Source organism: Paramisgurnus dabryanus, chromosome 2, assembly GCF_030506205.2.
Source record: "Paramisgurnus dabryanus chromosome 2, PD_genome_1.1, whole genome shotgun sequence".
Classification (NCBI taxonomy): Eukaryota; Metazoa; Chordata; class Actinopteri; order Cypriniformes; family Cobitidae; genus Paramisgurnus; species Paramisgurnus dabryanus.
In genome coordinates this window covers 42,515,270-42,541,017 of record NC_133338.1, presented here as the reverse complement: position 1 = coordinate 42,541,017, position 25,748 = coordinate 42,515,270, and the positions used below count along the sequence as shown (strand labels likewise).

The 25,748-nt window shown below is 37.1% G+C and overlaps 1 protein-coding gene across 3 annotated transcripts in view; it reads right to left on the bottom strand.

The window, feature by feature from the left end:
* The window catches only part of col4a6 (collagen, type IV, alpha 6), an 80,169-nt gene that overhangs the window by 12,152 nt on the left and 42,269 nt on the right, over nucleotides 1–25,748 (bottom strand). For 2 of the 3 annotated variants that reach the window (XM_065289063.1, XM_065289064.1), the window contains exons 5-27: nucleotides 24,539–24,673; nucleotides 24,333–24,377; nucleotides 24,130–24,246; nucleotides 23,231–23,287; nucleotides 20,423–20,503; nucleotides 20,305–20,340; nucleotides 19,130–19,171; nucleotides 15,302–15,394; nucleotides 11,670–11,723; nucleotides 11,510–11,572; nucleotides 11,326–11,370; nucleotides 11,195–11,248; nucleotides 11,049–11,109; nucleotides 10,357–10,467; nucleotides 10,108–10,257; nucleotides 9,096–9,191; nucleotides 8,837–8,994; nucleotides 8,435–8,614; nucleotides 8,121–8,304; nucleotides 1,431–1,502; nucleotides 1,202–1,309; nucleotides 836–1,054; nucleotides 542–703 (exon numbers count right to left, since the gene is read on the bottom strand). In XM_065289063.1, coding sequence (XP_065145135.1) covers nucleotides 542–703; nucleotides 836–1,054; nucleotides 1,202–1,309; nucleotides 1,431–1,502; nucleotides 8,121–8,304; nucleotides 8,435–8,614; nucleotides 8,837–8,994; nucleotides 9,096–9,191; nucleotides 10,108–10,257; nucleotides 10,357–10,467; nucleotides 11,049–11,109; nucleotides 11,195–11,248; nucleotides 11,326–11,370; nucleotides 11,510–11,572; nucleotides 11,670–11,723; nucleotides 15,302–15,394; nucleotides 19,130–19,171; nucleotides 20,305–20,340; nucleotides 20,423–20,503; nucleotides 23,231–23,287; nucleotides 24,130–24,246; nucleotides 24,333–24,377; nucleotides 24,539–24,673 — 2,323 coding nt within the window. Of the gene's footprint in view, nucleotides 1–541; nucleotides 704–835; nucleotides 1,055–1,201; nucleotides 1,310–1,430; nucleotides 1,503–8,120; nucleotides 8,305–8,434; nucleotides 8,615–8,836; nucleotides 8,995–9,095; nucleotides 9,192–10,107; nucleotides 10,258–10,356; nucleotides 10,468–11,048; nucleotides 11,110–11,194; nucleotides 11,249–11,325; nucleotides 11,371–11,509; nucleotides 11,573–11,669; nucleotides 11,724–15,301; nucleotides 15,395–15,894; nucleotides 15,982–19,129; nucleotides 19,172–20,304; nucleotides 20,341–20,422; nucleotides 20,504–23,230; nucleotides 23,288–24,129; nucleotides 24,247–24,332; nucleotides 24,378–24,538; nucleotides 24,674–25,748 lie in introns of all 3 variants that reach the window. The other variant, XM_065289065.1, reaches the window with a different exon arrangement.

The following is a 25,748-nucleotide window of genomic DNA, read 5'->3' as shown; positions in this document are numbered from 1 at the left end:
ACATAAACAAGTGCATGAGGAGGCAGCAAAGCGACGATGTGGATTGTGTTAGAGAAAATTCAACGCTACGGTATATGCAAGCATTAAGGGGAGGACAATGTTTCTCACCTTGGCAGCCTAATGAAGTGACCCAACACCAAAAATAGAAGAGGTGTCACCATAAATGGCATGATGGGAGGGTGAAAAAAAGGGTGATGGGGAATAAAGAAGGATGAAAACAGATATTGTGTGAGGATTTTAAGTAAACAAAGGTTGACGAAGGCTGAGAGATAACTGATGAGAAGAGAAAGAAGCAACAGTGAAACATTTTACCCATAAATGAGTTGGGAAATGAAAACTGTCAGTACAATTCAGACAATGCTCATAAGGAGTTTTCTGTAAATGAGAAGTTTTAAGTTTACATAAGAACGATATTTGTGAAAAAGCATGGCCTATTTTGGAGCTTGTAGTAGAGTTACTATAAACAGCTCCAAAAACTCATTCATGTTATTTACTGAAGAACCAAATATGGTGTTTAAAGTGCGAGACTTTATTTGCTCACCTGAAGCTCCAGAAATGCCTTTAGCTCCAGCTGGGCCTCTAGGTCCAGGGATACCTCCAGTAGGATATTCACCAGGTGGACCTACAGGACCTTGGGGACCAGGTTCTCCATCCAAACCCCGCTCACCCTTTGCACCAGAAAAGCCATTGCGCCCATCGGCACCTGAAAAGTTATACATTTATGTTAACTATTCTTGATAACCAGCATGACTAGCATGTCTATCATGACTGGTGAAACAAATAACACAGACAGTAGCTCTGTGGCAAATAACTAGCAACATCTGTCCAAACCTACCTGGGCTTCCTGAAAAACCAGGTGTGCCAGGTTGACCCTTGTCTCCTGGATCTCCCTGCCTTCCTGGAAGACCTGGGCCTCCGGGGGTTGCCCCTAGAACAACACCAGGTTCTCCCTTTGCTCCAGGAATACCTGGAAAACCATTTTTCCCAGGAGACCCTTGTAAGCCAACATTTGTTATTCCTGGTAAACCTGAATCTCCTCTAGGTCCGGTAAAACCTGCCAAATGTAATCAAATGTATATGTTTATTTTAATGCTTTATATGACAATTATACAAAATACCAAATATGGCTGATGCACCGACCAAATAGAAAAAACGTGTGCTTAAACACAGCACCTATCTTCATTTGATGTTAAAACCTTACCCTGAGGACCAGGCAGACCTCCAGTGCCTGGGTCTCCTCTCTCACCCTTCAGTCCATCAAAACCTATTTGTCCTCTCTGTCCTGGAGAGCCAGGCTGACCCTTTGGTCCTAAAATGTACATAAATACAGAAGTAAACACTCACAATATCACACATAAGCAAAGCATGAACAAGATGAATAAAACAAACAAAATACTTATAACATTTAAATACTTTTAGTATTTAATTACCTGGTGCTCCAGGACGTCCAGGAAATCCTGGATCGCCAAAATCCCCAGGAATCCTACAAGGCAGTTCTACTCCTGTCAACATTCACATTATTGTCAGTAACATGCACGCATCATACACCGAGCATCCTAAAACTACCGTGACAAACCCCAAAACTCTGTGAATGGTACTATCTTGAATGCTGTGTGATAATAGTAGCCGCTCCACTTACAAACCAAGCATTAATTTGGGCATTGGTGCTTATTTCTTAAATTTTTATTCATCTGTCTATAAACCCTGAGAGCAATAACTACAGTACGTTCATCTAGATGAGAAAAAGCACAGGGGAGGATAAAGCTAAGGTTGCAAAAAGTTACACAAAGCAAAGCAATGGCATCAAATTGAATGATGATTCAATTATAAAGATGATGAATCTTCATTGTTAGCTGGCGAAACTGAGTAACAGCATTTTTTCATCAGGATTTATCATTCCCTGGGACTGCATGGATTGATAAAATGTATAACCAAATAAACTCTGTTTTGGTTTGAATAAAAAGGTGTGCCAAACAGGCTACATTAATTTGATGTTGCTGTTGAATCGATGCGTCCATGTTTAGTCCATTACTCTTAAAAACGGAAGGATGAGAAATTGAATATCTGTGACACTAGCTGCATGTACATGAACCCTAATAAACCATTTGTAATTGGACAACAGCCCAGTCCAAATAAAAAAACAATCAATCATCAACTTAATTCGGATTGCAAGGGGTGGTTGATACATTTTTAAATGTCCTTCTGAAAGGACATGTAAACAAGTTTCAGACTGAAAACTTAAACTGGGAAGTTGCATATGCGCAATGAAGCTGAAATGGTGTAATGAAGCATGAAATGAGATGAGATGTCCGTGTTAAAGGAAATCCAACATAGTGTCATAATGGTGCAGGACAACATTGTCCCACCAGTCCTTGCTGCAGACTCATATTTAGGCCACAGAGGTATTTGGCCGAGGGGTATTTTACTTACATAAGCAGCAAAGCCTCAAATGCTTATTGTCTCCAAATCGCTTTATTTTGTGTTAATGTTAAAGGAATATTCCATTTTCTTAAAAGAAAAATCCAGATAATTTACTCACCACCATGTCATCCAAAATGTTGATGTCTTTCTTTGTTCAGTTGAGAAGAAATTATGTTTTTTGAGGAAAACATTGCAGGATTTTTCTCATTTTAATAGACTTTAATAGAGCCCAACATTTAATACTTAACTCAACACATAACAGTTTTTTTCAACGGAGTTTCAAAGGTCTATAAACGATCCCAAACGAGGCATAAGGGTTTTATCTAGCAATATGATTGTCATTTTTGACAATAAAAATTAAAAAATATGTACTTTTAAAGCACAACTTTTCGTGTAGGTCCGGTCCAGCGCGACCTAACGTAAATGCGTAGTGACATAGGGAGGTCACGTGTTACATATATAAAACGCACATTTGCGGACCATTTTAAACAATAAACTGCCACAAAGACATTAATTAGTATCAGTTGACATACAACAACGTAGGAACGGTCCTCTTTCTCAACACTTGTAAACACTCGGGCGAAGTTTCGCGTTAGTCCTCTGTGACCTCTTGACGTCATGACGTATTGCGTGGGGTCAGCTGGCGCATCACGACCGGATCTACATGACGAGAAGTTGTGGTTTAAAAGTGTATATTTTTTATTTTTATTGTCAAAAATGACAATCGTTTTGCTAGATAAGACCCTTATGCCTCGTTTGGGATTGTTTATAGTCCTTTGAAACTCTGTTAAAAAAAACTGTTAAGTGTTGAGTTAAGTGTTAAGTGTTGGGCTCTATTAAAGTCCATTAAAATGAGAAAAATCCGGCAATTTTTTCCTCAAAAAACATCATTTCTTCTCGACTGAACAAAGAAAGACATCAACATTTTGGATGACATGGTGGTGAGTAAATTATCTGGATTTTTCTTTTAAGAAAATTGACTAATCCTTTAACCAGTTGCGGCTCGTGACTGTTCATCCGAGGGGCGCTAATTCAAAATAAGTGTTCGGAGTGTCATGTGTGTTGCTTGCGTTTCCAAATTTTGTGTTTGTTGTGTCATGTAAACCAGGTGCATCACATGTTTTGTCAAAATAAGTGCCTGCTGGAGACGCGTCAAAACCGTTTATGATAAAAGAGGCGCTCACGTTCCCAAAATACACGCAAGACACTCCCCTAAATGTAGACTCTGATTAGGCATGAGATTATGCTAATATCTGGCAAACACGAGCGTCTCTTTTATCATAAACCCTTTAGATGCATCTGCAGCAGGCACTTATTTTGACAAGACACGTGATCCACACAGGATCTCTCGATGTGCAGAACACATATTTTGAAAAAAGGAACCACACACATGAGGGCTACATTCATGTTGTGACGAACTTCGCATTGAGCGCCTTCAAAAACGTAGTCACCGGCCGCCACTGATGTAAACACTATGTTCGGATTCCTCTAGGGATGCACCAAAATGAAAATTCTTGGCCGAAAACCAGAAAAAGGAAACCAAGGCCAAAACACCGAAACCAAAACACTGAATTAAATAATTATGCCAATTATTAGTACAAATGCACTTATGGCTATCACTGTGTGTACTACCTTTACTAGGGGTGTGTGACAGATCACAAAACTCACGGTTCGGATCACATTACAGTTTTTGAGGCACGGATTGGATTATTTTTCAGATCAGCAAAAAGGGGGTGGGGAAAATCTAATAACAAATAAAGAAATTGCAAACATTTATAAAAAAGAACAAAGTTGCACATTAATAAGGGCTAACATTAGCATTAGGTACAGAAATCAAATTAAATGAATCATAACACTGTCTTTGTATAAATTAAATATATAATTGTTTTAAGAGCTACAGAAGTGATTTTCTCATTGTCTTGGGTTGTTTGATTAACATTAATGACACAGACCTTAGTAGGTTCATTGAGGTTACTGTCTCTATAAGACCAAATAAGCAGAGACTGGTTTCTGACTGTAATCTATACATACACTTAAGACATAAACAAATTTTTTTATTATAAAAAGAATACTGTGGAGATAATTTTGTTTATACCATGGTCTGTTTAAATACTTGATTCTGATTGGCTGGAAGGTGTGCATTAAAACTGTTTAATGCACAGGTAGTTCCAGTCAGTTTAATTACAGTTAGAAATAATCTGCTACTATAAACATTGGTAACCATAGTAACACAGTTACACTTGAAGAGAGAGCGAGCAAGCGAGACATAAGTGCATCTCTCTTTAAAGTGCGCAGGTTTTATTTCAGCACTACTTTATTTAAAGCGGATGGAGTGTGAGCCTTAACTTAAAAATGACTGTCATTTTTACCCATCTGTTAAAAAAATTACACTGTAAACATTAATTACAGCTTTAACTTGGCAAATAACCAAGGTATAAGCGGGATAATCCACGGCTAGCCATGCATTAAAGGGTTTTAATGCACTCCGCTACGCGTCGGGTGGTTCTTCGCCTCTACGTCGTGCATTAAAACCCTTTAATGCATGGCTAGCCGTGGATTATCCCTTACTTATATGTGTCCTGTCAATAATAGAAAGATTTTATGTTAGCTTCTTTGCATCTCACTCATGTGTGCACTATTGAGGGCACTTAAACGAGTGCGCACACGGAGACCGAGAGCGAATCCCAAACAGCCCATCATAAAAACGTTACGTTGTTTTTCATTGCTTTATTCTGCAAATGTATGTTAATGGACTACAGGATGAGACACACTTGCGTGACTCTCTCTTAAGTTTACACACCAAGAGTTCTGATCTTTGAAGGGCATACTGTGATGATCACGTCTGGACCGGACACATTCAACCGCATGTGCCTCTGTGTGTACAGACAACTTTCTAACTTTAGCGCTTTTTGCGGTTAAATACATCCATACCGCATACATGTTGCTTCAGACAAGCACGTGCAGGTCGCGGTTTCTGTTTGCGTCATCACAACATTTTGGCCGTATTGTTTCGGTGATAAATGTCTTATACATTTTCGGTGGCCGAATATTCGGTGCATCCCTAGATTCCTTAATCTGAATTATTTCATTCTGATTGAAAGAAAGAGGCTGTTTACACCTTGTATTAAGATGTGCTTTGGTCAATCAGATCTCAAGTGGATGATGCTAAATGCAGGTGTAAATAGGGTGTAAAACGTTTTGAGCTCATCCAATTTCAACCACATTCAGAGGTAGTCATTGAACATGACTTCCAGCGTGAACCAATAGTGTTCAGCACAATCTTTAAGCTTTCATTTAAAAAACTGAGGCAGATAAAACTGAAGCACCTGCTCTCTGCCTTTTATCTTTGTTTTATTTTGCGAAAGTGGACAAAAGAGACGGATTAAAATACCAGGTGTAAATGTAGATGTGTCTCACCCACTTGTGATCCGATCGACGAAAACGCATCTGAATACCAGGTATAAACAGCCCCAAATGTAAATGTAGCTAATGTCACTAGATAATGCTTAGTCAGCATAGCAGGGCTAATCACATGCATCACGATTGTTAGATGACTGGTAAAACAGGACTATTAGTCTGTTTAATACAATAAGGCCAGTGTAAATTGTATCCCTGAATTTTTTATTGGCTGCAGTTCTTGGCATTTTTATCTCACCTCCCTCTTCCAAAAAGGCATCATTAAACCCCGCCAGCCCACAGCTGTCACCTAGTCAGAAAACATGCAACAAGGGCAAGAGAGATTGCAAGAGAAGCTGTCAATCGATTAGTTCATTCGGGCATCAAATGGTTAAGCGCGACACAGATTTTGCCTTTAGTACAAAATTAATCAAGCTAATTTCAATAATCCAGCATATTTAGTTAAAGCAGCGCTAATAATTTTTTGTAGAAACATTAGCACGGCTACGTTAATGCCATGAGAGAGATGGAGAGAGCATGCAGAGCATTCATAGGCATGATTCAGACACAAGTGTTAAGAATTAACTGCTTCTGCTCAATCTCTCTCTAAATGTAATACAGTAGCTTACAAAAGAGATCAAGTTTTGTTAGCACAGGCAAAATGTAAAACATTCATTGGCATATGCAAACCCATTCATGCAAACCCACACACACTTAAGCAGAGGCTATCTAAACTGTAGCAGTTTAAACCTGCAGCAAAAGATATGCTCAAGAAAAAGCAAAACCCAAGAAGAATGATGAGAAATAATGGCTACCATTCGTATTATCTTCACATGAATGCCAGTTGTATCGTATACAGCAGCAATAAGCAAATACTTTATTATAAAACAACATTACCAATACTTTAATAGTAAGGCCTATTTGCCTTCTTTCAACACTACCCATTTAATTTTAAATATTTTGAGCTCTTTTATCATCAGTATCAGCACTATTTTAGGTTTTATAAACGTGTTTTGTGTTAAACAACATATATAAACAACAATATATATTAGGGATGCTTAACAATTAATCACGATTAATCTATAGCAGAATAAGAGTTTTTGTTTACATCATATATGTGTGTAAACTTTGTATAATAAATATGTATATATAAATATGCACACATTCATGTATAATTTTAAGAAAAAAAATTATTTACATATTAAGTATTTATATTTATATATAATATAAATGATACCTAAATATACAAATGTATATACACATAACATTAAAGGAGAATTTCGGTATTTTAGACTTAAAGCCCTGTTTTCAGATTGTTTATGGTGAAATAGAATGGTTTTGACTGAAATTTCGACATTTGCGGCTGTCCTGAGAATTTTCGCGTGTTTGTGTTTCAGCTCAGACCTCTACAATGGGTTTAATGGTGCACTGGAACAATCCTTCCTAAAATGCATTAAACTTTCGTTTACAAAGACGTGAAACTCACCGAGTGGTCAGGGGTGTTCACTGATATGCTCACACAAAAATCGCTGCAAAAGATGCTTTCCAACAGCTGTTTTAGCATTCGTTGTTAACTTGTGGACCTATTTTTCCAAACGCCTCACACCCGTACATTCTTCCGCTTAGAGCTTGAATAATAAACACTCCAGCCCAGGTGGTGGCGCTAATCCGCCTTTGCCAATTGCAAGAATAGAAACAAAGTTCCCGGCGTGGAGTAATACCGTACCTCACAGCACATCTAATACATGTCAATGGAGTTGGTGAAAACTACGATAAAACCTGTTGGAAAGCGTCTTTTGGAGCGATTTTTGTGTGAGCATACCAGTGAACACCCCTGACCACTCGGTGAGTTTCACGTCTTTGTAAACGAAAGTTTAATGCATTTTAGGAAGGATTGTTCCAGTGCACCATTAAACCCATTGTAGAGGTCTGAGCTGAAACACAAACACGCGAAAAATTCTCAGGGCAGCCGAAAATGTCGAAATTTCAGTTAAAACCATTCTATTTCACCATAAACAATCTGAAAACAGGGCTTTAAGTCTAAAATACCGAACTTGTCCTTTAAACATTTCTTAAATATATACATGCATTTGTGTGCATTTATTAATACAAAGTTATTATACACAGTTCACACACATATATGATGTAAACAAAAACTTTTATTCTGCTAAAGATTAATCGCGATATATATATTTATAATAATTTAATTTAATATATATATAATTTTTGCTGAGTGTAAGCTTATTGATCACTAATTTACACACTACCTACTTTTCTTTTTTCTTTACACAATACCAACTTACCTCGAGTCCCTGGAGGTCCAGGTACTCCAGGAAGACCATCGAATCCAGGATCACCTTGTGACCCTTTCAACCCAACTGCACCAGGGTAACCAATACCAGGAAATCCAACAGGACCAGTACGGCCTTTGGCCCCTGGGATACCGGGAAAACCTTTATCTCCGGTCACTCCAAAACCAGGATCCCCCTGTAGAAAAATAGTTAAATATTTTTTGTTTACTAATGTAAAAAAAGAAATGAATCAATTGACTTATTGTAAATAAATGAGTTGTATCATACTAACTATTTTATAATGTTTTGCTTTGGCATTTACTTACAGGTAGGCCTGGTGGTCCAGGGTAACCAGGAGATCCAACCCTTCCAGGCCTGCCAGTGTCTCCAGGTGGCCCAGCAGGACCTTGCTGACCTATTTCACCTTTTTGTCCTATGCCTTTAGGAAAAAAGGGTTCACCTTTCGCTCCTTTACGCCCTGAAAAGCCTCTGTCACCCACACGACCCTAAAACAAAATAAGACTTGATTTTGATTTGTCCATAACTCTATAATTTTTCCAGCATATGGGCTCCAGAGACAACCTGGGATAAAGTTTGTTTGACCTGACTTGTGGAGCAGAGAAATAAACAATGAACCTGTTTATAGCAGCCCCATGTTAACACTCCATATTAAGGTCAATAAGAGCTTTGTGGTATTACCAATGATTAATCGAATAAAAATTTCTTACATCTGGACCCTGTTGACCACGAGGTCCTGGGAAGCCCAAGTCACCAACTTCTCCCTTCACACCATTCAGTCCTGAAAAACCCGGGGGCCCTGGAGGCCCTGGAGGTCCCTGATCAGCAGGGCTGCCACCACCGAAACAATCACAGTCGCCATTTTCTCCTGTAATGGCACACAGTTAGGAATTAACTACATCCTTCTCTAAAATGCAACATAGTTCTTTTTACCGCACATCTTTAACTGGGATAGATGGCATTACTCACCTTTAAACCCTTTAATGCCTTTGTCTCCAAGTATCCCTCTTGGACCTGGACGACCTCTAGAACCCGGCAGTCCCAAAGTGAGTTCACCTACAGGGGCTAGAAAGGATCAAAGCAGTCATTATCTGTTTTAACTGTTGTACGATTTGTTCTGTTGATAAGATCTGTGGCATGTCTTCACAGAAACAAACAAAATCAAAACAAAAAATGAGGATGTGACAGAAAGCTAAATTTAAATAAAATTTACGTGGCTATCAATGGGGAATTATTCCTAAAAGTCTGTATATGTCAACAATTTCACCAGGGGCTTCTGCGAGCAAATCACTCCGCCCACGTAGCAGTGCTTCGTCTTCTGAGAATATAGTTCCCAGTATGTATACTGTTAAAAGATTGCTGTGTCTCATAACCTTGTTATTTGTACACAGTGTGACTATACAAATCACAACATAAACATAGGAAAATGTTTGCGTTATTTTGTCACTTATTGGGAGTAGTTTGCTACCTGGAGCCATTCACTTCCAATTTTGTGATAAGCTAAGCTAGCGGGGGCTGCGTCAGACAGAGTTACGGGACGCACGGAGATGAGAAAGGTATGTATGGACTTATCTAACTCTGGGGGATACGGTGAATAAGCTAAAATCCCAAAATTGGGGGTGTTCCTTTAAAGAGACTCAGACAGCTCAGCATAAAAATGAAAAATCTGTCATTATTTATTAACTCTTGTTGTTTTACATGATGTTTCATAAATGGTAAGTTTGTCACATTAGTTATATTTTGGTGGGTTAAATCTTGCAAACATTAAAATGCAGTGCATTTATTAAGAAAAACTACCTTCCATTAATTAACTATGGACTTTGTGGTCACAAACTTGCACAGATTCATGGAATCATCCAATCAAATTTTTAAGAAAGAATTGAGGAATTACCAAGATAATAAGGGTCTTTTATTCTGCGTAATGTGTCCCATTTGAAATATATATATTCATAGCAGGCTACCAATTTTTGAAAAAGCTTACGTGGTGCACCAGGTGGTCCAGAGGGTCCTTGAGAACCAGGAACCCCCTGACTTCCAGGAAGACCTTCAGGGCCATAGCTGGTCCGACCTGGGTTTCCCTTCTGTCCTTTGATTCCACGAATCCCAGGGAACCCAGGAGGGCCTGGACGACCTGAACAGAGAAAATACAGTCATAGTAATAGTTACTTACAGATCAATATAAGCATACGCATTAAACTACAAGCATAAAAATAAGGTTTGTCAGTAGTACCTGCGAGAAAGGAAGGCACTCCGGGAAGACCAGGCAAACCTGGAGGCCCTGGAGAACCTTGATCTCCATTTAGCCCAGGATAACCAGGAAACCCAGGATCACCCTGAGGACCTGTGTAGCAGTAAATGGAATAATCACTTATGACTGTGTCTAAACTTACTTTCAAATGTACGTATGTGTATGAGGGACTTCATGTACACACTTAGGGTTACGCCGCATTCACACGGGGCGTAAGCGTTGACGCTTCCCATTCACTTTTAATGGGTGACGTCAAGCGTTGGCAAACTGAATTGTGGATCCGTCGGCGCCGCGTCAGCGCCGTTGCTCGCGGCAGAAGTTGAACATTTCTACACATTTTCAAGTGGCAAAGCGTGCGTCAGCCAATCATATCACCTTATGCAAATAACCTAGGCAGAGCCAGCCAATTACGTTTATGGAAGAGCGGAACTTGTGTTACGGCCACAGTGATTGGCTGTTGGCCACGCTTCAGACAAGCCTTCCGTTAAGCGTTAACGCTGACGGACCGTGTGAATGCGGCGTTAGGGTCTTAATTGATTCTGCCAACAAACTGGTATTTCTGAATGGCCCGAGGCCGGGATTAAGCAGATTTGACACAAAAATATTTGATGAACATATAATATGTGCCGAAGCAGAGAGAGAGAGAGAGGAGAGAAAAGGGGGATTTTTGATACCTGGAATTGCATTTGTTTGTCCAAGAGATGGTCCAGGTGGACCTGGGTCTCCTCTTTCACCCTAATATATACACAGTTTGATTTATTTATATATGTTTTTATATATGTATTTTTCAAAGATGTCTGTGTTATTCCTGTGTCCTTACTTTTACTCCCGACCAGCCTGGTTGGCCTGAAAGACCTTGATCGCCCCTGAAACCCTACAGAGGAGATATGATGTGAATGATATCCAAAAATGATAGAAGAGTGAAATGTCTTGTTGTAAAGGATATCTTACTTTTCTGCCTGTAGGCCCAGGAGGTCCATTCAGACCAGGAGGACCCTGCAATATTAAATATTACATCAAACATTTAGAGTTAATCATTGAACAAACAAAGACACAAATGTAAGTATAAAATTGAAAATAATTGTTTTGCATTGTAATCAGAGTGGTACATAAATGTGCTGGAAACAGGACTCACCCTCAATCCTGGCAATCCCAGAATTCCTTTTTCACCAGTCTCTCCTCTAAAAGTGTACGGGCTCTACGTGTGCACAGCGTGTGAAGAGAAGTGTACCAGGTTTAGATTGTAAAACATAGCAAAAATTAAGAATAGAGGAAAATTGTCTTTAATCACTCACTGGTATTCCTGGACTCCCCGGAAAGCCCGTTTCTCCGGGATAACCTTTATCACCCTGAGGAAGAAAGTACAACATAAAAAGAATGAGAATCCATAAGTCATAAAAAAAACTAGATTTCTATCATGTACTGTCTGGGTTGCTGATAAAGTACAGGTAGATGTTCCTGCTATTGTATCCAACTGGGTTTTATACATATTTGAAGGAATGATCCATCGATAACATCTGTGGCATGAAAACAGAACAAGATTTGGACGTGTTCTACATTTTATAAAAACTAACAAAACATTGCAGTGACAGAATCCCACATACCCTATAATAGAAACAGATGTGTCTGTGGGGTGTTTCTGTCTAGACTACCATGGTAACACTGCAACATGCTTTTCTTTGTTTGTTTTTACATTATGTTCATTAGTAATGGTCTGTCAATTAAGCTTAAAGGCATAGTTTACCATCATATACTCACTCTTATGTTGTTTTAAACCCATATTCTTTAGTGGAACACAGAATATGCTGTCCAGAATGTTAATTTTTTGTATAAAAAGTATTCTTTGTAATTAAAAATCAGTTTAAAAACAACACAAGGGTGAGTAAATAACTTGTATTTAAAGGGATAGTTCACCCAAAAATGAAAATTCTGTAATAATTTTCGCATCCCGATGTTGTTTTAAACCTGTATGATTTTTTTTTTTTTTGATGAACACAAAAGAAGATATTTTGATAAATGATGTTAAGCACACAGCTGATTGTAACATGTAACAAATTACAGTATTACTGGCAGCTGGTTGCCAGTAACTTACTGTAGATTTAAATTTATGTTATTTACCTGCAACAGTTTGTTCAAAGTTAAATGAACATTAAACATTAGCAAGTCTTTATCTTTACAGAATAAAACTAAAATAACAGCCTTAAGAAAAGCATTCTGGGAACCAAAATCTGAAGGAAAAAACTGAAAAAAGGTTGATGAGGATTTCTAGATCCCACAATGCTTTGCATGAGACTGTTATTTTATAGTTTTATTTTGTAAAGACAAAGACTTGTTAATGTTTAATGTTCATTTAACTTTGAACAAACTGTTGCAGGTAAATAACATAAGTGTAAATCTACAGTAAGTTACCGGCAACCAGCTGCCAGTAATACTTAAAGTCAAATCAAAGTATCTTTTTCAGGGAAAAAGTTCTTTTGGGTATGAGGGAATTGCTACAGGACAATTTAAAAACAGAGACATAACACAGATACAGAGATAAAAAATAAAAAACAAGAAGTACATTAAACATTAAGACTACTCAAGTAGCTGTGCAAAATTGCGATCAACCGTTACTAAAACAGTTAGTGCAAAATGATATCATATAATGACCTTAAATAACATTTAATCACAAATAACAAAACATTAACATTAATAAAAAATTCAGGTCTCACCTACAATACTGCTTATTTATGAAATTAATTGAAAGAGGAACAAATGAGCGCTTATACCAATTATATATACACAGAGGGACCCTGTACCTCTTTCCTGAGTTCAAAAACTTAAACTCTGAAAACAACACATGAGAATGATCTGATATAATGATTTTAGGCCGCCTAATTGTTGTCTAATCAAAAAGCACCCACAAATTTAGGAGTGCTGGTGTAGCCTACCCATGATCTTTCCTGCCGTCTTGATAAAAAATCAGAGTTTTTGATTTAAGTGTCAAATTTCCAAACCAGCTGGTGATACTCAATAGTTGCTCTATAGAAAATTAGCATAATATTTTTACAGACCCCAAACATTCTTAGTCTACCGAAAAAAAAAAAAAAATAGAGGTGCTGATGGATTTTAGCACAAACGTTTGTAACATGTGTACGCCAACTCAAGACATTATCAGTAAACACTCCTAAGTATATAAAAGATGTCAAAGATGTGTACTATAATTTCTACAAGATTTTTTAAAGTGTAAAACCAAATATGATGGAATTCAATGGGTACCATAAGCTGTGTGCTTATACCATCATCAAAATATCTTCTTCATCATTTATCACAGTACTTCCATAATATTTGTTTTCCTACTACGGAAGTCAACGGTTACAATCAGCTCTGTGCTTACCATCATTTATCAAAATATCTTCTGAGACACTCATACAGGTTTAAAACAACATGAGGATGAGAAAATTATAACAGATTTTTCATTTTTGGGTGAACTATCCCTTTAACATTATATAAAACTGTCTAGTTTTTTAGATTCGATGTCATTGCTATAATTGCAACAAATACATTAAATGAAAATACTAAAAATAAAAATGGCACCTCTTAAAACGGAAATGTCGAAGGTAAAGAAATTATACAATATTTGTGAAATTATGTAGCAATTTATTGCACCACACAATCTATGATTCATTTAATTTCATAGGAACAGTTAAACCCCTAGATTATCAATATTAATAGCAGTGGGGGCTGGTGACTGCTCATCCGAGGGGCGCAAATTCAAAATATGTTGCGTCATGTGAACATGTGCATCACGTTTTTTTATCAAAATAAGTGCCTGCTGCACACGCGTCAAAACCGTTTATGATAAAAGAGACGCTCACGTTCACAAAATACACACAAGACACAGCCCTAACAGTAAACTCTGATTACACATGAGATTATGTGAGTATCATAAACAATGTAGACGCATCTTCAGCAGGCACTTATTTTAACAAAACACGTGACGCACATAGGTTCACTAGACATACTTTGAAATTACCAACCAAGCACATGATGGGCTACATACATTTTGTGACAAACTTCGCATTGTGCGCCCTCGAAAAAAGAAGTCACCCGCTTAATAGGTTTCAAGCAAACAAGAGTCTCAAGTATCCAGACATATATAAGAATTACCAAAAAAACATCAAACCAAGTGGCATCTGCTTTGCCTTAAAACTAACCTTAAATTTCATATTTTTCAAACAGCAATTTAAATACAGTACAGTAGCAGGCCAATCATACTTTAGGTTAAGTTTAACACATAAAAATGCCCCGTTCATTCTTATTTATTAATAATTTAAAACCAGTAAAAAATAAACGTAATTCTGATGTCAAATCTGTAGTAAAATGACTATACCACTGCAAATTTTATTTAAGTTGATAAGGTATGTTAAAACGTTTATTAACATTACTGTTTTTATCATATTGTTGTTGCAATAAGCAACACCCCACAGGCTGGGCAAGTCACACAAGTGCAATACAGTCATTTTATCCCAGGTCTAATGTTTTACATAAACAGATTGCTTGTGTGATCTTTGAATGCCACTTGGTTTCATATTTTTATCTAATGTAATGATACTGCATGTTATTTTGGGCCTCACTGTAAATGTGTACAGTACACAATTTAACCCCTCCCCTTATGGTATGACCCTCTGTAACTATTGGACTCAGAATAATTTATCATGAGGAAAATCAATAAATATGAAGATATTTAAGGACATCACCCACAGCATTCACCAAAGGGTGAAGTATGCGTTACATATGACAAAGATGTAGTACACAACACCCTCCTGTATAACAGGAGTTATATAGTAAAGCAACAAAACATCCGTAGAAGGGAGGACAGTGTTGACTGGATCAGTGGTAACCTACTGTAGGTCCAGATCTTCACAGCTGCCTTTTCATCACAAACCTTAACTCCTTTTTCTCCTTTGGGAAAGCCAACAAACTCCACCACTCCATTGACCGATGAGCGGCCTGGGTCACCGGTCTGGCCCACATCTCCCTGGATACGGTAACCAAGGAAGAGAGATTTTTTTATATGGGACACGATGAGGTGCGATGGGGAGGCTGTTTGAAGACGATAGCGGCGGAGCATGTTGAAGAGGTGGCGTGTGGTGAGAGATTTTGGGATTTTGTAGAAAGGACGTTAAGATGACTGTGACCACTGCAGTGGGGAGATCAGGGTGAGAAGGGGATGAATGGGCACAAGTGGAATGAGGGAGCTTTGGTAATGAACCACATATTTAACACAGTGGATGAGCATCTATCTCCGCCCAAACAATCATTAATCATGACGCTAAGCACCCCATACCCACCCACTTTCTCAATACCTCTATATATTATTTAGAGAAAACAAAGTTATAAATTCAGGTGGAAATACAAAATATCATGTGTATTATGTGGTTCGGTGCTCTCACGTTCCTTCCCTGTCCCATCATCAAACCCTTCTCACCCCGTCAGTGCCCCTCCCTGGGTTGGCATCACCTCTCCCCAGTGTGTTACCTTTTGTCCTTTGTTGATACTGCTTATTGGTGGTGCGCTAAACTGAACGGCCGGACTGCCCCTGAGTCCTGGTGGACCAACATCCCCCTGAGATCCGCAACACAGACATTTGACACATTAGAGCCCGGGATTTTATTAGCGAGAGAGAGAGAGAGAGAGAGAGAGAGAGAGGGTCAGGTAAAGAAAACGTAAATGGCCCAAATAGAAAGAGAAATTGCAGAAATACTTAAAAATAAATGTAATAAATAAAATATTAAGTAAAAACATTAAGGAAAAAGAAAATATTAGAGTGACAAAAAGTACAGTGAATGAGTGAGGACAAACGAACACTGCAAAAATCATTTTCATAACAGATATCTAAACATCCTTAAAGCAAGATACAGTAGTAAGATTTAACAACAAGATTTTTGTTTGTGAGAAATAAGACTTATTTACAGAGAAAATACATCAAAGTATGCTTATTTTCTTTACCCCAAGTGCTTCCTTTGTAGCAAACAAATACATGACAAATACATGATTGTAGAGTTAAGCACCTAAAATAAAAATCCTCTCAGATTTACATTTAATGCAGTTTTGATCATCAAGTTTATCTCGGCCTAAGGATGTCAAGATATTTTTTTGCAGTGAACAGAAAAAAGTCAGATGAATGTTGAATAAAGAGTGAAACTGAATGGCACAAAAGTCAAGCAGCAGGACTACAGGGCTCATTTGCATTTTGACTGCTACAAATGAAGAGCTCTTTTCCAAAACGCTATAAATCCATTTCAATAGTTTTCAGAAAAAGTACATGTTTTACCTAGACCTACACATTTTGTGAATATTCAATTTATACTGTTAAAATGGTTTTTTTTTGCTCAATCTGAACATGTTGAATAATGATTATTAAATCAAACAACAATATTGTTGATTATAAATTCAAAGTTAATTTTATTTTTTTTCAAAACGCTATAAATCCATATATTTTTTCCATAAATGTATGTTTTTTCTTTAAAAAACAAAAAAAACAAATAAGAGAATATGCAACATATACTCAAGGACTCTTCATACTATAAATGAATAAGTAAATTATTCATATTGTGATATACATTGGAGCCAGTTTGAAATAAACAGAATTACACATAACTAACTTGCTATTACTTCCTCCACCATTTCAGTTTTCTCCTTAGCAGGGCATTAGGAACCCCTTTTGCTTAATATTTCACCTCTCTCTCTCTCTCTCTCTCTCTCTCTCTCTCTCTCTCTCTCTCTCTCTCTCTCTCTCTCTCTCTCTCTCTCTCTCTCTCTCTCTCTCTCTCTCTCTCTCTCTCTCTCTCTCTCTCTCTCTCCTGCTCTCTCTCTCTCTCGTCTACACACAGCGAGCTCCCATTGATCTGCTCTCAATGACATACCATGTAACAACACGCTCATAATGTCCAATCCAAAAAGCACAACTTTACAGATGTCCCTGCATTGTTCACTACCCACATTTTGTACTTTTGCACGACATTGGTCAATGTATCAAACGCAAGTCTGTCTATCAGCAGGCTATCGAGCTATTCAGTACTTTTCATGTTACGTTAGCAGGCTTCTTCACAGGAAAAAACTTTATCGCGAACGTACAAAACGGTATTAAACGAGCCAGTTCTGAAACGAAAGTTGTACATACCAAACACTTTGATGAAGATCGCCTTGCAAACGGGTACCTTCTCCGGGTGATGTATTAACATGACATTAATCCTCATTTTGAGTAATGAATGAACATAAACAAACATCTGTTCAAAGCGCCGCCATTGGATTGCGTCGAACGCTCATCGAGTTCTGATTGGTCGAGAGGATAAATCGCGTTTAGGCTAAAAATAGGCTCGGCGCTTATCGCGTTTTGGAAAAGAACGGCATCTTGTACCTACATTTTAACAAGGAAATGTAATAATTTGACATAAAACATTCATGGAGCAGTGAATAGGTTCAGTACACAGCCAAATGACATGACAAACTCATTTTTTTTAAAATGGCGTTTATCGCGTTTTGGAAAAGAGCTCTTCAAATGCATGTGTATAATTTCTCAAAATTATTTATTTTGTACATAATTTCATTGGTCAATTCTTGGCTGTAAAACTACTGTAGCAGGTGTTTTCTCAATAAGAGTTCAATGGGTTGAGCATCCCATACAAAGGAAACAAAGGCACACAGAAGATTGGAGCAGGTGATTCCAGACCCATCACAGATCACTCACGAACAGCAATATGAATGGCAGTTCAGAGATCCTACGTGAAATATGGTAATCATTTTTGAAATTGCAAGTACTCTATTGTAGGTTGTCTCTATTGAATTGTCTTTAAACTGTCATTCATAAGCTGAGGGAAAATGTTTCATGTTTTGCAGTTACCATGCTTATTGCCAGGCCCACAAAGAATCTGCACTCCCATTTATTGCATTTTTGGTTAGTTTGACTATTTAAAAGTGAAATAGTATCACCTCTGTTTAACACATTCAAATTTATTTCACAATTTTAAATGCAAAGGAAAATGCAGATGCTATGTGGACCTGCATATTAGTAAGATTTAAGTGTTTCTCACACTGAAAGTACCAAAGGCAGTCATTTGTGTTACAGAAAAAGCCTTCATTGTGATGAACAGTATAGTGTGTGTTGAGACAAGTGGAAAAAAAGATATTGTGGTTGTGTTATCATAACAAAATTTGAAAAACTCAGGCATGCTGCATGGACAGAACTGTTTGGAAAGGAGGAAAGAAGAGACGAAAATCTATAGAGTGCCTGATAAAGTAAATAAAACGAGATGAGAAAAAGAGATGAAATCTTTGTAGAAAGTTTGTTATTAAGACCCTTAGCAAATACCAAATACTAATTCAAACACTCAAAAGCATGCTATCTAATTATCGATTTACATATTGATTGTCAGTCAGAGATGTTTAAATTAAGTTCTAGTAGGGTATTGACAAAAAACAAGGGTTTGTTCAAGAAGGGTTTGTTGTCTGTGTTAAACCAATCACAATCCCTTTAACCACCACAAACACATGCAAAACACCTTCAGTAAAGATAAAGCAGCACCCACTTATAAAGACTTTTAGTCAAATAAACATACACACACATGGCACAGCTAGAGTCTAAACCTAATATAATACTGTGTTCAAGGAATAAATGTTTTAAGAGTAATGGACAAAATTAAAGTGACTTTTTAACTGTGACAACTAACAAATGCTGTAGGTAGTATTGCTTAGGTGTAGATCAAATTCGTACCTTTTCTCCCGGCTCCCCTTTGTAACCTTGACCTGGGGTTCCCTGTAGTACAAGCAGACACTTTCAGCATACTGTAGATTTGTGCATCACTGATTCATTGGTTAGGTTCCTTCTGAAATCAATCTCTTTCCAATGTGATACTTTGGACCAATATGTGTGCAGATCACTGATCTATATAAATGACTGGATTGCGCATAGAACGCTTGACGCAACTGCGTGAGGTGAAGCCAGCGCAGAGTTCGAGCCGCCATCTTGGTATACCCAACCGGCAGAGAGCGTCATTGACTTCCATTCAAAATCATGATCAAAATGTACCCCCTTTACAGCGTATCAGTTACACAAGGTTAATTTTTAGGATATGTGTACGTTAATTATTTGTTAATTCTGGTGTTATTTGCAATGTTTATGTTTTAATCGGGCAGGATAGTTGATTTAGAAAAAAACGTTAAGGTGAGTGTGTCTGTTGCATTTGTTAATGACACGGGTATAAATAAAGTTTTTTTTGACATTCAGCTACACTGTGACGGTCAGCGTTATTTCTCTAAATAAGTTTCGGTAACTTGTAAGTTTAGATAACATAATTACAAAACTAGCAAATAATTGCATGCACATACGGTACAAAGCATGATTATTTATTTAGATTTCAGAATGAGCACGTTTATTGTCATTAATACTAAATATGCTGCGGTCTGTCTGCTGATCTGATACTGTAATAAAGATGAATGTATAATAACTGATTAAAACGCAAAATGTACAACTTTCAGTAAATAACTATTTACATGCTTTGAACGTTTGTGTTGTAATAATGTACAGGGTAACTTCACATTTAAAAACGAAGACGAGTAAAGTGATGTTTTATCATTAAAATCTGATAACGTCCATTGATTTAATAGAACGTTTGGGTATACCAACATGGCGGCGCGGTGGCTTCACAAGTGTGACGTCATGCGCAATCCAGTCATTTATATAGGTCAGTGGTGCAGATACATACTCAAACAGCTATTATTAAAAGCACTTTACAGACTGATGTGAAACCACTGCACTATATTTATCCGAAACAAGTGCCTTAGAGGTACAGTATGTGTTTGCATACTGTCCCTCTCTGACAGGTGGATGGCATTTAATGTTTAATTTTTAAAACAGTTGAACAAAATTATGTAACCATTTAAACTTACTGGTGGTCCAGGAAGACCAGGTGGACCAGGCAGACCCTGTGAAGAAAGGAAAGATGAGGTTACATTTCTGATAAACGGACCGACGGCGGACAGATAGGTAGAGAGATAAAATACATACAGGTAATCCATCTGGACCACTGGGCCCTGCTAGACCTGGAAATCCCACTGGACCTGGCAGGCCTTTCACACGTATTGGGGACTAAAACAGGTACAAAAAATTAATAGTTAAAAGTTTTCAATTAAAATATATTTAATCAAATCTATGCATGTTTACATGAAATTAGCATGTAGTAGATATCTGAAGCATATCATACTTCTCAATACTTATACGTATTAGTCATTTTCACTTTTATCATAGCATACTGACATATTTCTATTCATTATTTAAATATTTTAGCAGAACTATGCAACACCATTGCACCAGCTTATTGTTATTTTACTGACATTTCTGTCTGCATGTTGGGGAAAGAAACAACACTCAATGTATTCTTTGAGGTAACATGCAGTCTTTATAACACAAACATCTGAAAGGTATGTTAGATATCTGCCTTTTGATGGTCAAACTTTGTTCATAATTTAAAACTCAAATGTATTATTATTATTATTTATTTTATTTATGTATTGACACTTTTTGATCTGTGACGAAGTGAAAAATTCTAATCACATTCTACAGAGATAATGTTTGGTAAATTAAGGTAAATGTGATGCATGACTCTGTAGTTACACCTCTTGTATACCAGAGGGCGCTCTCACTAGAATAATATAAACTGGGCATCACTACACCACGGGCCCTATTTTAACGATCTAAGCGCATTGTCTAAAGCGCACAGCGCAACGTCTAAATGGGCGTGTCCGAATCCACTTTTGCTAATTTAACGACGGGAAAAATGGTTTTGCGCCGAGCGCATGGTCGAAAAGGGTAGGTCCTATTGTAGTGGGAGTATTTTGGGCGTAACGTGCAGTAAACCAATGAGAGTCACAGCTCTCATCCCCTTTAAAAGCCAGTTGCGCTGGCGCTATGTCTAATCCCTATTTAGATAACGGACTTTGTAAACTGAAAAAATAAGCGGAGGAAGAAGATCCCCAGTTTAATATTAATGTTAAATAATTGTGTTGTTTGTCACTTGTATTGAAATTGTTATTTTTTTATTAAAACCTTTAAAACCCGTTTTCTTTTAGTCATGGAAGTAAAAAGCAGGCTTGTAATTGCTTTAAATGTATGGCTATCCAATATCAAAAAATAATTTACAAGTATGTAAGATAAGCTTTGTACTCTAAAAATACTTTATTTGTAACAAACAGGAGATAAAGAATTTACAAACGGCTCTCCTCACGTTTCAGCACTTTTGACTTTAAAGTTTTTTTAAGCATTACTTAAAAATGTTTCTCATCCCACCATATCCACAGGTACAGAGTAATCATATACAATAAATCCGTGAGGTGGCATTAAAAAAAATATTTAAAAACATGCAAGATGCATTTGTTTAAAGCAAAGCATTTATTTATTTACCAGGCTGCAGGTGAAGCAGCTCTTTGCGCCTTCTAACGTCTCATAATTAGTCCTCATTTATGTCCAAGAGACTCAATAATAATCTTTTACATTCAATCCTTTAATCTTTCATATTTAAAAGCATTTTTGTGCTGCTGCGCATTCATGTACCTTGTGATAAGCAAACCCGCGTTGTCCTCCCGTGTATAGGCGCATTTTACTAATGCGCTCTTTAAATAACATAAAACACATTGCGCCATTGACTTTAGACTTTAGACCAGGTTTTTGTTGGTCAATGGCGTAGTCTATTTTAGTTGCCTCAAAATAGCAACGCGCCAACAATGCGCCTGAACACACCTCGTTTTCAGACCAGAACGCCCATGGGCGCAAAAGGGGGCGCATATGCATTTGCTATTTAAACAACGCGGCGCTAAACGTGAAAATTAGGGTGGAAACTAGCGAAAGACACTTGCGTCGCCTTGCGCTGCATTGCGCTGGGTGTAAGATAGAGCCCCACATGTGTAACTTTTTACCCGCTTCTGGTATTAGTATTAAAGACCACCTTCACCAGTATAAATAACCTTGTTTGATTCATACACTACTGTATCTCAGCAGCAGGTTCAAATCTGAGCATTGACTCTTTGTGATTATTTGATCTCACTTGCTCTAATCCTGTTTTTTTTCTTTTCTAGATTAGTCCTGGATTACTGTCAGATCTGGATTTGTTGTCTCTGCTTAAATTGGTACACAAACGCATCTTTGATGTTTCAAACTTTCATATTGCACATTTAGTTAGAATGTTTATTTATAGTAAATAGCATGTCACTTGTCATTTCTTTATTTTTGCTTGATAAACAATACACACATACAACTATTATCCATAAATCTCATATAATTTGTCAATATAAGGTATACAGTAAGCCTGCTAAATGCACAATAATATGTTTAGATTTTATGCAGGCAAAAAAAAAAAGAAAATACGCAATGCAAGAATGAGGTTAATAAACACCTACTTCACTTTGGTCTTTCTTTAAACTTTCCCTCAAAATGTTTTTATCAAATATCATAAAATCTCTTGACACAATCATCAAAGTGGCCACATGAATAATACCTATATCAGCCTTTTTTGTTGTGATTAAAATTTTTATAGCACCACAAGAACATGGGCCCACACATGAGCCACCTCAGAGGATTTCACATCCAGAAGCACATTAAAAGATGCATGTGGTTTTGAAAATAATTAAGGGATTTTCCTTGACAGGTTTGCACTCCACACCCAAATTTACCAACTACCAACATATATGATTAACAGTGCTGGGAGAGAATAGTGTATGAACTGCAGTATTAGTACTGTATGAAGGTTTGTTTACTGCATGGATGTGTATAAACCTGCATGTGTGGAATGTTTGGGGTTGAAAAAGAACAATTGTTACTTACTGGTGAACGATTTATATATAGTGGTTCTCCTTTCTGTCCTTTTTGACCAGGGTATCCCTAAAATAGAGTTTATAAAAATCTTTCAACATACACACTGTAATAAGTATGAACAATAATACATTTTCTCAAGTAATTACTGTCAAGCCATACTGAATTAGCGGTCTGCTGTATTTTTTGTATATTATGGGTTATTTACGTCATTGATTCTCAACCTTCATATTGGGGACCCAAAGCATTGCACATTTTGTCTCATCTGACATACTCAGTTAAAGGGATAGTTCACCTTAAAATGAAAATTCTGTCATCATTTACTCATCCTCATGTTGTTCTAAACCTGTATAAATGTATTTTTTCTGATGAACAAAAAAATAATATATTTTGAGAAATTATGGTAAACACACAACAGATAGTGACCATTGACTTCCATGTTAGGAATAAAAAATGTGATAGATTTAATGGGTAGCATCAACTGGGTGCTTACCATCATTTATCAAAATATTTTCTTCATCATTTATCACAATACTTCCAAAATATGTTTTTCCTACTATGGAAGTCAATGCTGTGTGTTTCACATCATTTCTCAAAATATCTTCTTGTGTGTTCATCAGAAAAAAGAAATTCATACAGGTTTAGAACAACTGAGGATGAGTAAATGATAACAGAATTTTCATTTTAAGGTGAACTATCCCTTTAAATGAATATACATCTTTGTTAATAAGCTTATGATTGGAATTACAATAGATGTGTTTAATAGGGGAGACATACAAATGTGCAGTACACTAAAATAATATTTTTTTAGATAACAATTGTTATTCTATCAGTGCTTCTCCAATACCAATTCCGAATACATCATTTGTATAATTGAATGCACGTGCAAGCTTTTTTTTGTTTAGACTTACAGGAGTTCCAGGTAAACCAGGAGATCCATCACGAGCCCTATCACCCGGATCACCTTGTGTGCCATTACACCCGTCTAGTCCTGGAGGTCCAATGGACCCCTGTTGACCAGGGTGTCCCTGCAGAGAATTGTAAAGAAACATTTAAGTACTAGTAGAGAAGGGTGAGACTATAGTAAAGCAACTTTACTCCTGTATGTACTTACAGGAACACCATCATTACCAGCAAACCCGGGAACACCCATTGGGCCCTGTCGAGATTAAAAACATATTAAAAATATGTATTGTACTGTACAATGTTAATGTGCATTGCCAATGCATTACAAATACAAGTAAATAAACACTTAATTTAAACCTCTGTTTTATTACCTCTCTTTTTAATGTTAAGTCTATGTACTAATATAAATCAAACCTTGTCTCCCTTTGGTCCAGTGGGCCCTCTGCGTCCCGCATGGCCTGTTTCTCCTTTTGGCCCATGAGGCCCCAGGTTACCGCTGAATCCCTCAGGACCATTGCTCCCTACTGGTCCAAGTGGCCCTGGCTGCCCCTAGATTGAAACATATATGAGTGCGGCAGTTAATAATACTGCCCAAAAGTGATGTTTTATTTTTATACCTTCATACACAGTTACTAAAATTTCAGTATTACACAATGGGGACATGGATATATAAGATGGATAGTTATTCTAACCATACATTTTTAATAAGCTTATATGATATTTTTTTACATATAAGATATCTGTTAAATCAGTTATGAAATTGTGTTATGTAAACAAGTGTTTGATTTGAGATCTAGATATTGAAAGTGGGTAGATGACAATAAACAAAATGCAATGAACATGTTTCAACATCCCTTTATCTTAATCACTGATCATTCCTGCTGCTGACCAAATGGTGGCGACACTAACCAGAAAGATAATAAGGCTGCGTATCTCTTTTCCGGTTAAATGGGTTAATGGTGGTACAGTGATCTCTCAGTAAGAATACTAAAAAAGCTAAAGTACAGTATTTCTTGATCAAATCATTTATGGCATTACATAAAACAAGGATAAGAAATGCATGGGAAGGGAACCTTGATGACTTTCCCTGATTAACTTGATATAAGACAGATTGTTATCTGACACAGACACAGCAGACATGCATGCAAGAGACTCAAAGTGCTTTAAACTCTTAAATTAAAGGCTGATCGCGAGGAGGCGGTTTGCATGTATTTACTGTTACTTCAAAATGTAACCTCTTTGTCCTTTAAGCTATTCCTCTCTGACAGTGATGAATAGTAAAGGAATGCATCACTCTTGCCACATTTGCCTTCAGCAAATTGACATTTAATAAAAGCCAGGCATGCTGTTTTAGTGGTTTTAGCAGTGACTGGCATTGCAACACCATCATGAATTAGCAAGGAGCTACAGTTACAGCTACTGTAATACAATACTGTAACTGCACAATAGATTACCAAATATAATAGTTACTAAATGCAATTGAGAAAATGCATCACATTGAAAAAAGCATCATTTGTACAGTATTAAATAACATAAAAACGAAAAAGTGACGTGCACTAGACTGCTTTATTATATGTGGCACAAATCTGACCTCTCACAATAGACACAATGGGATTCCTAATCT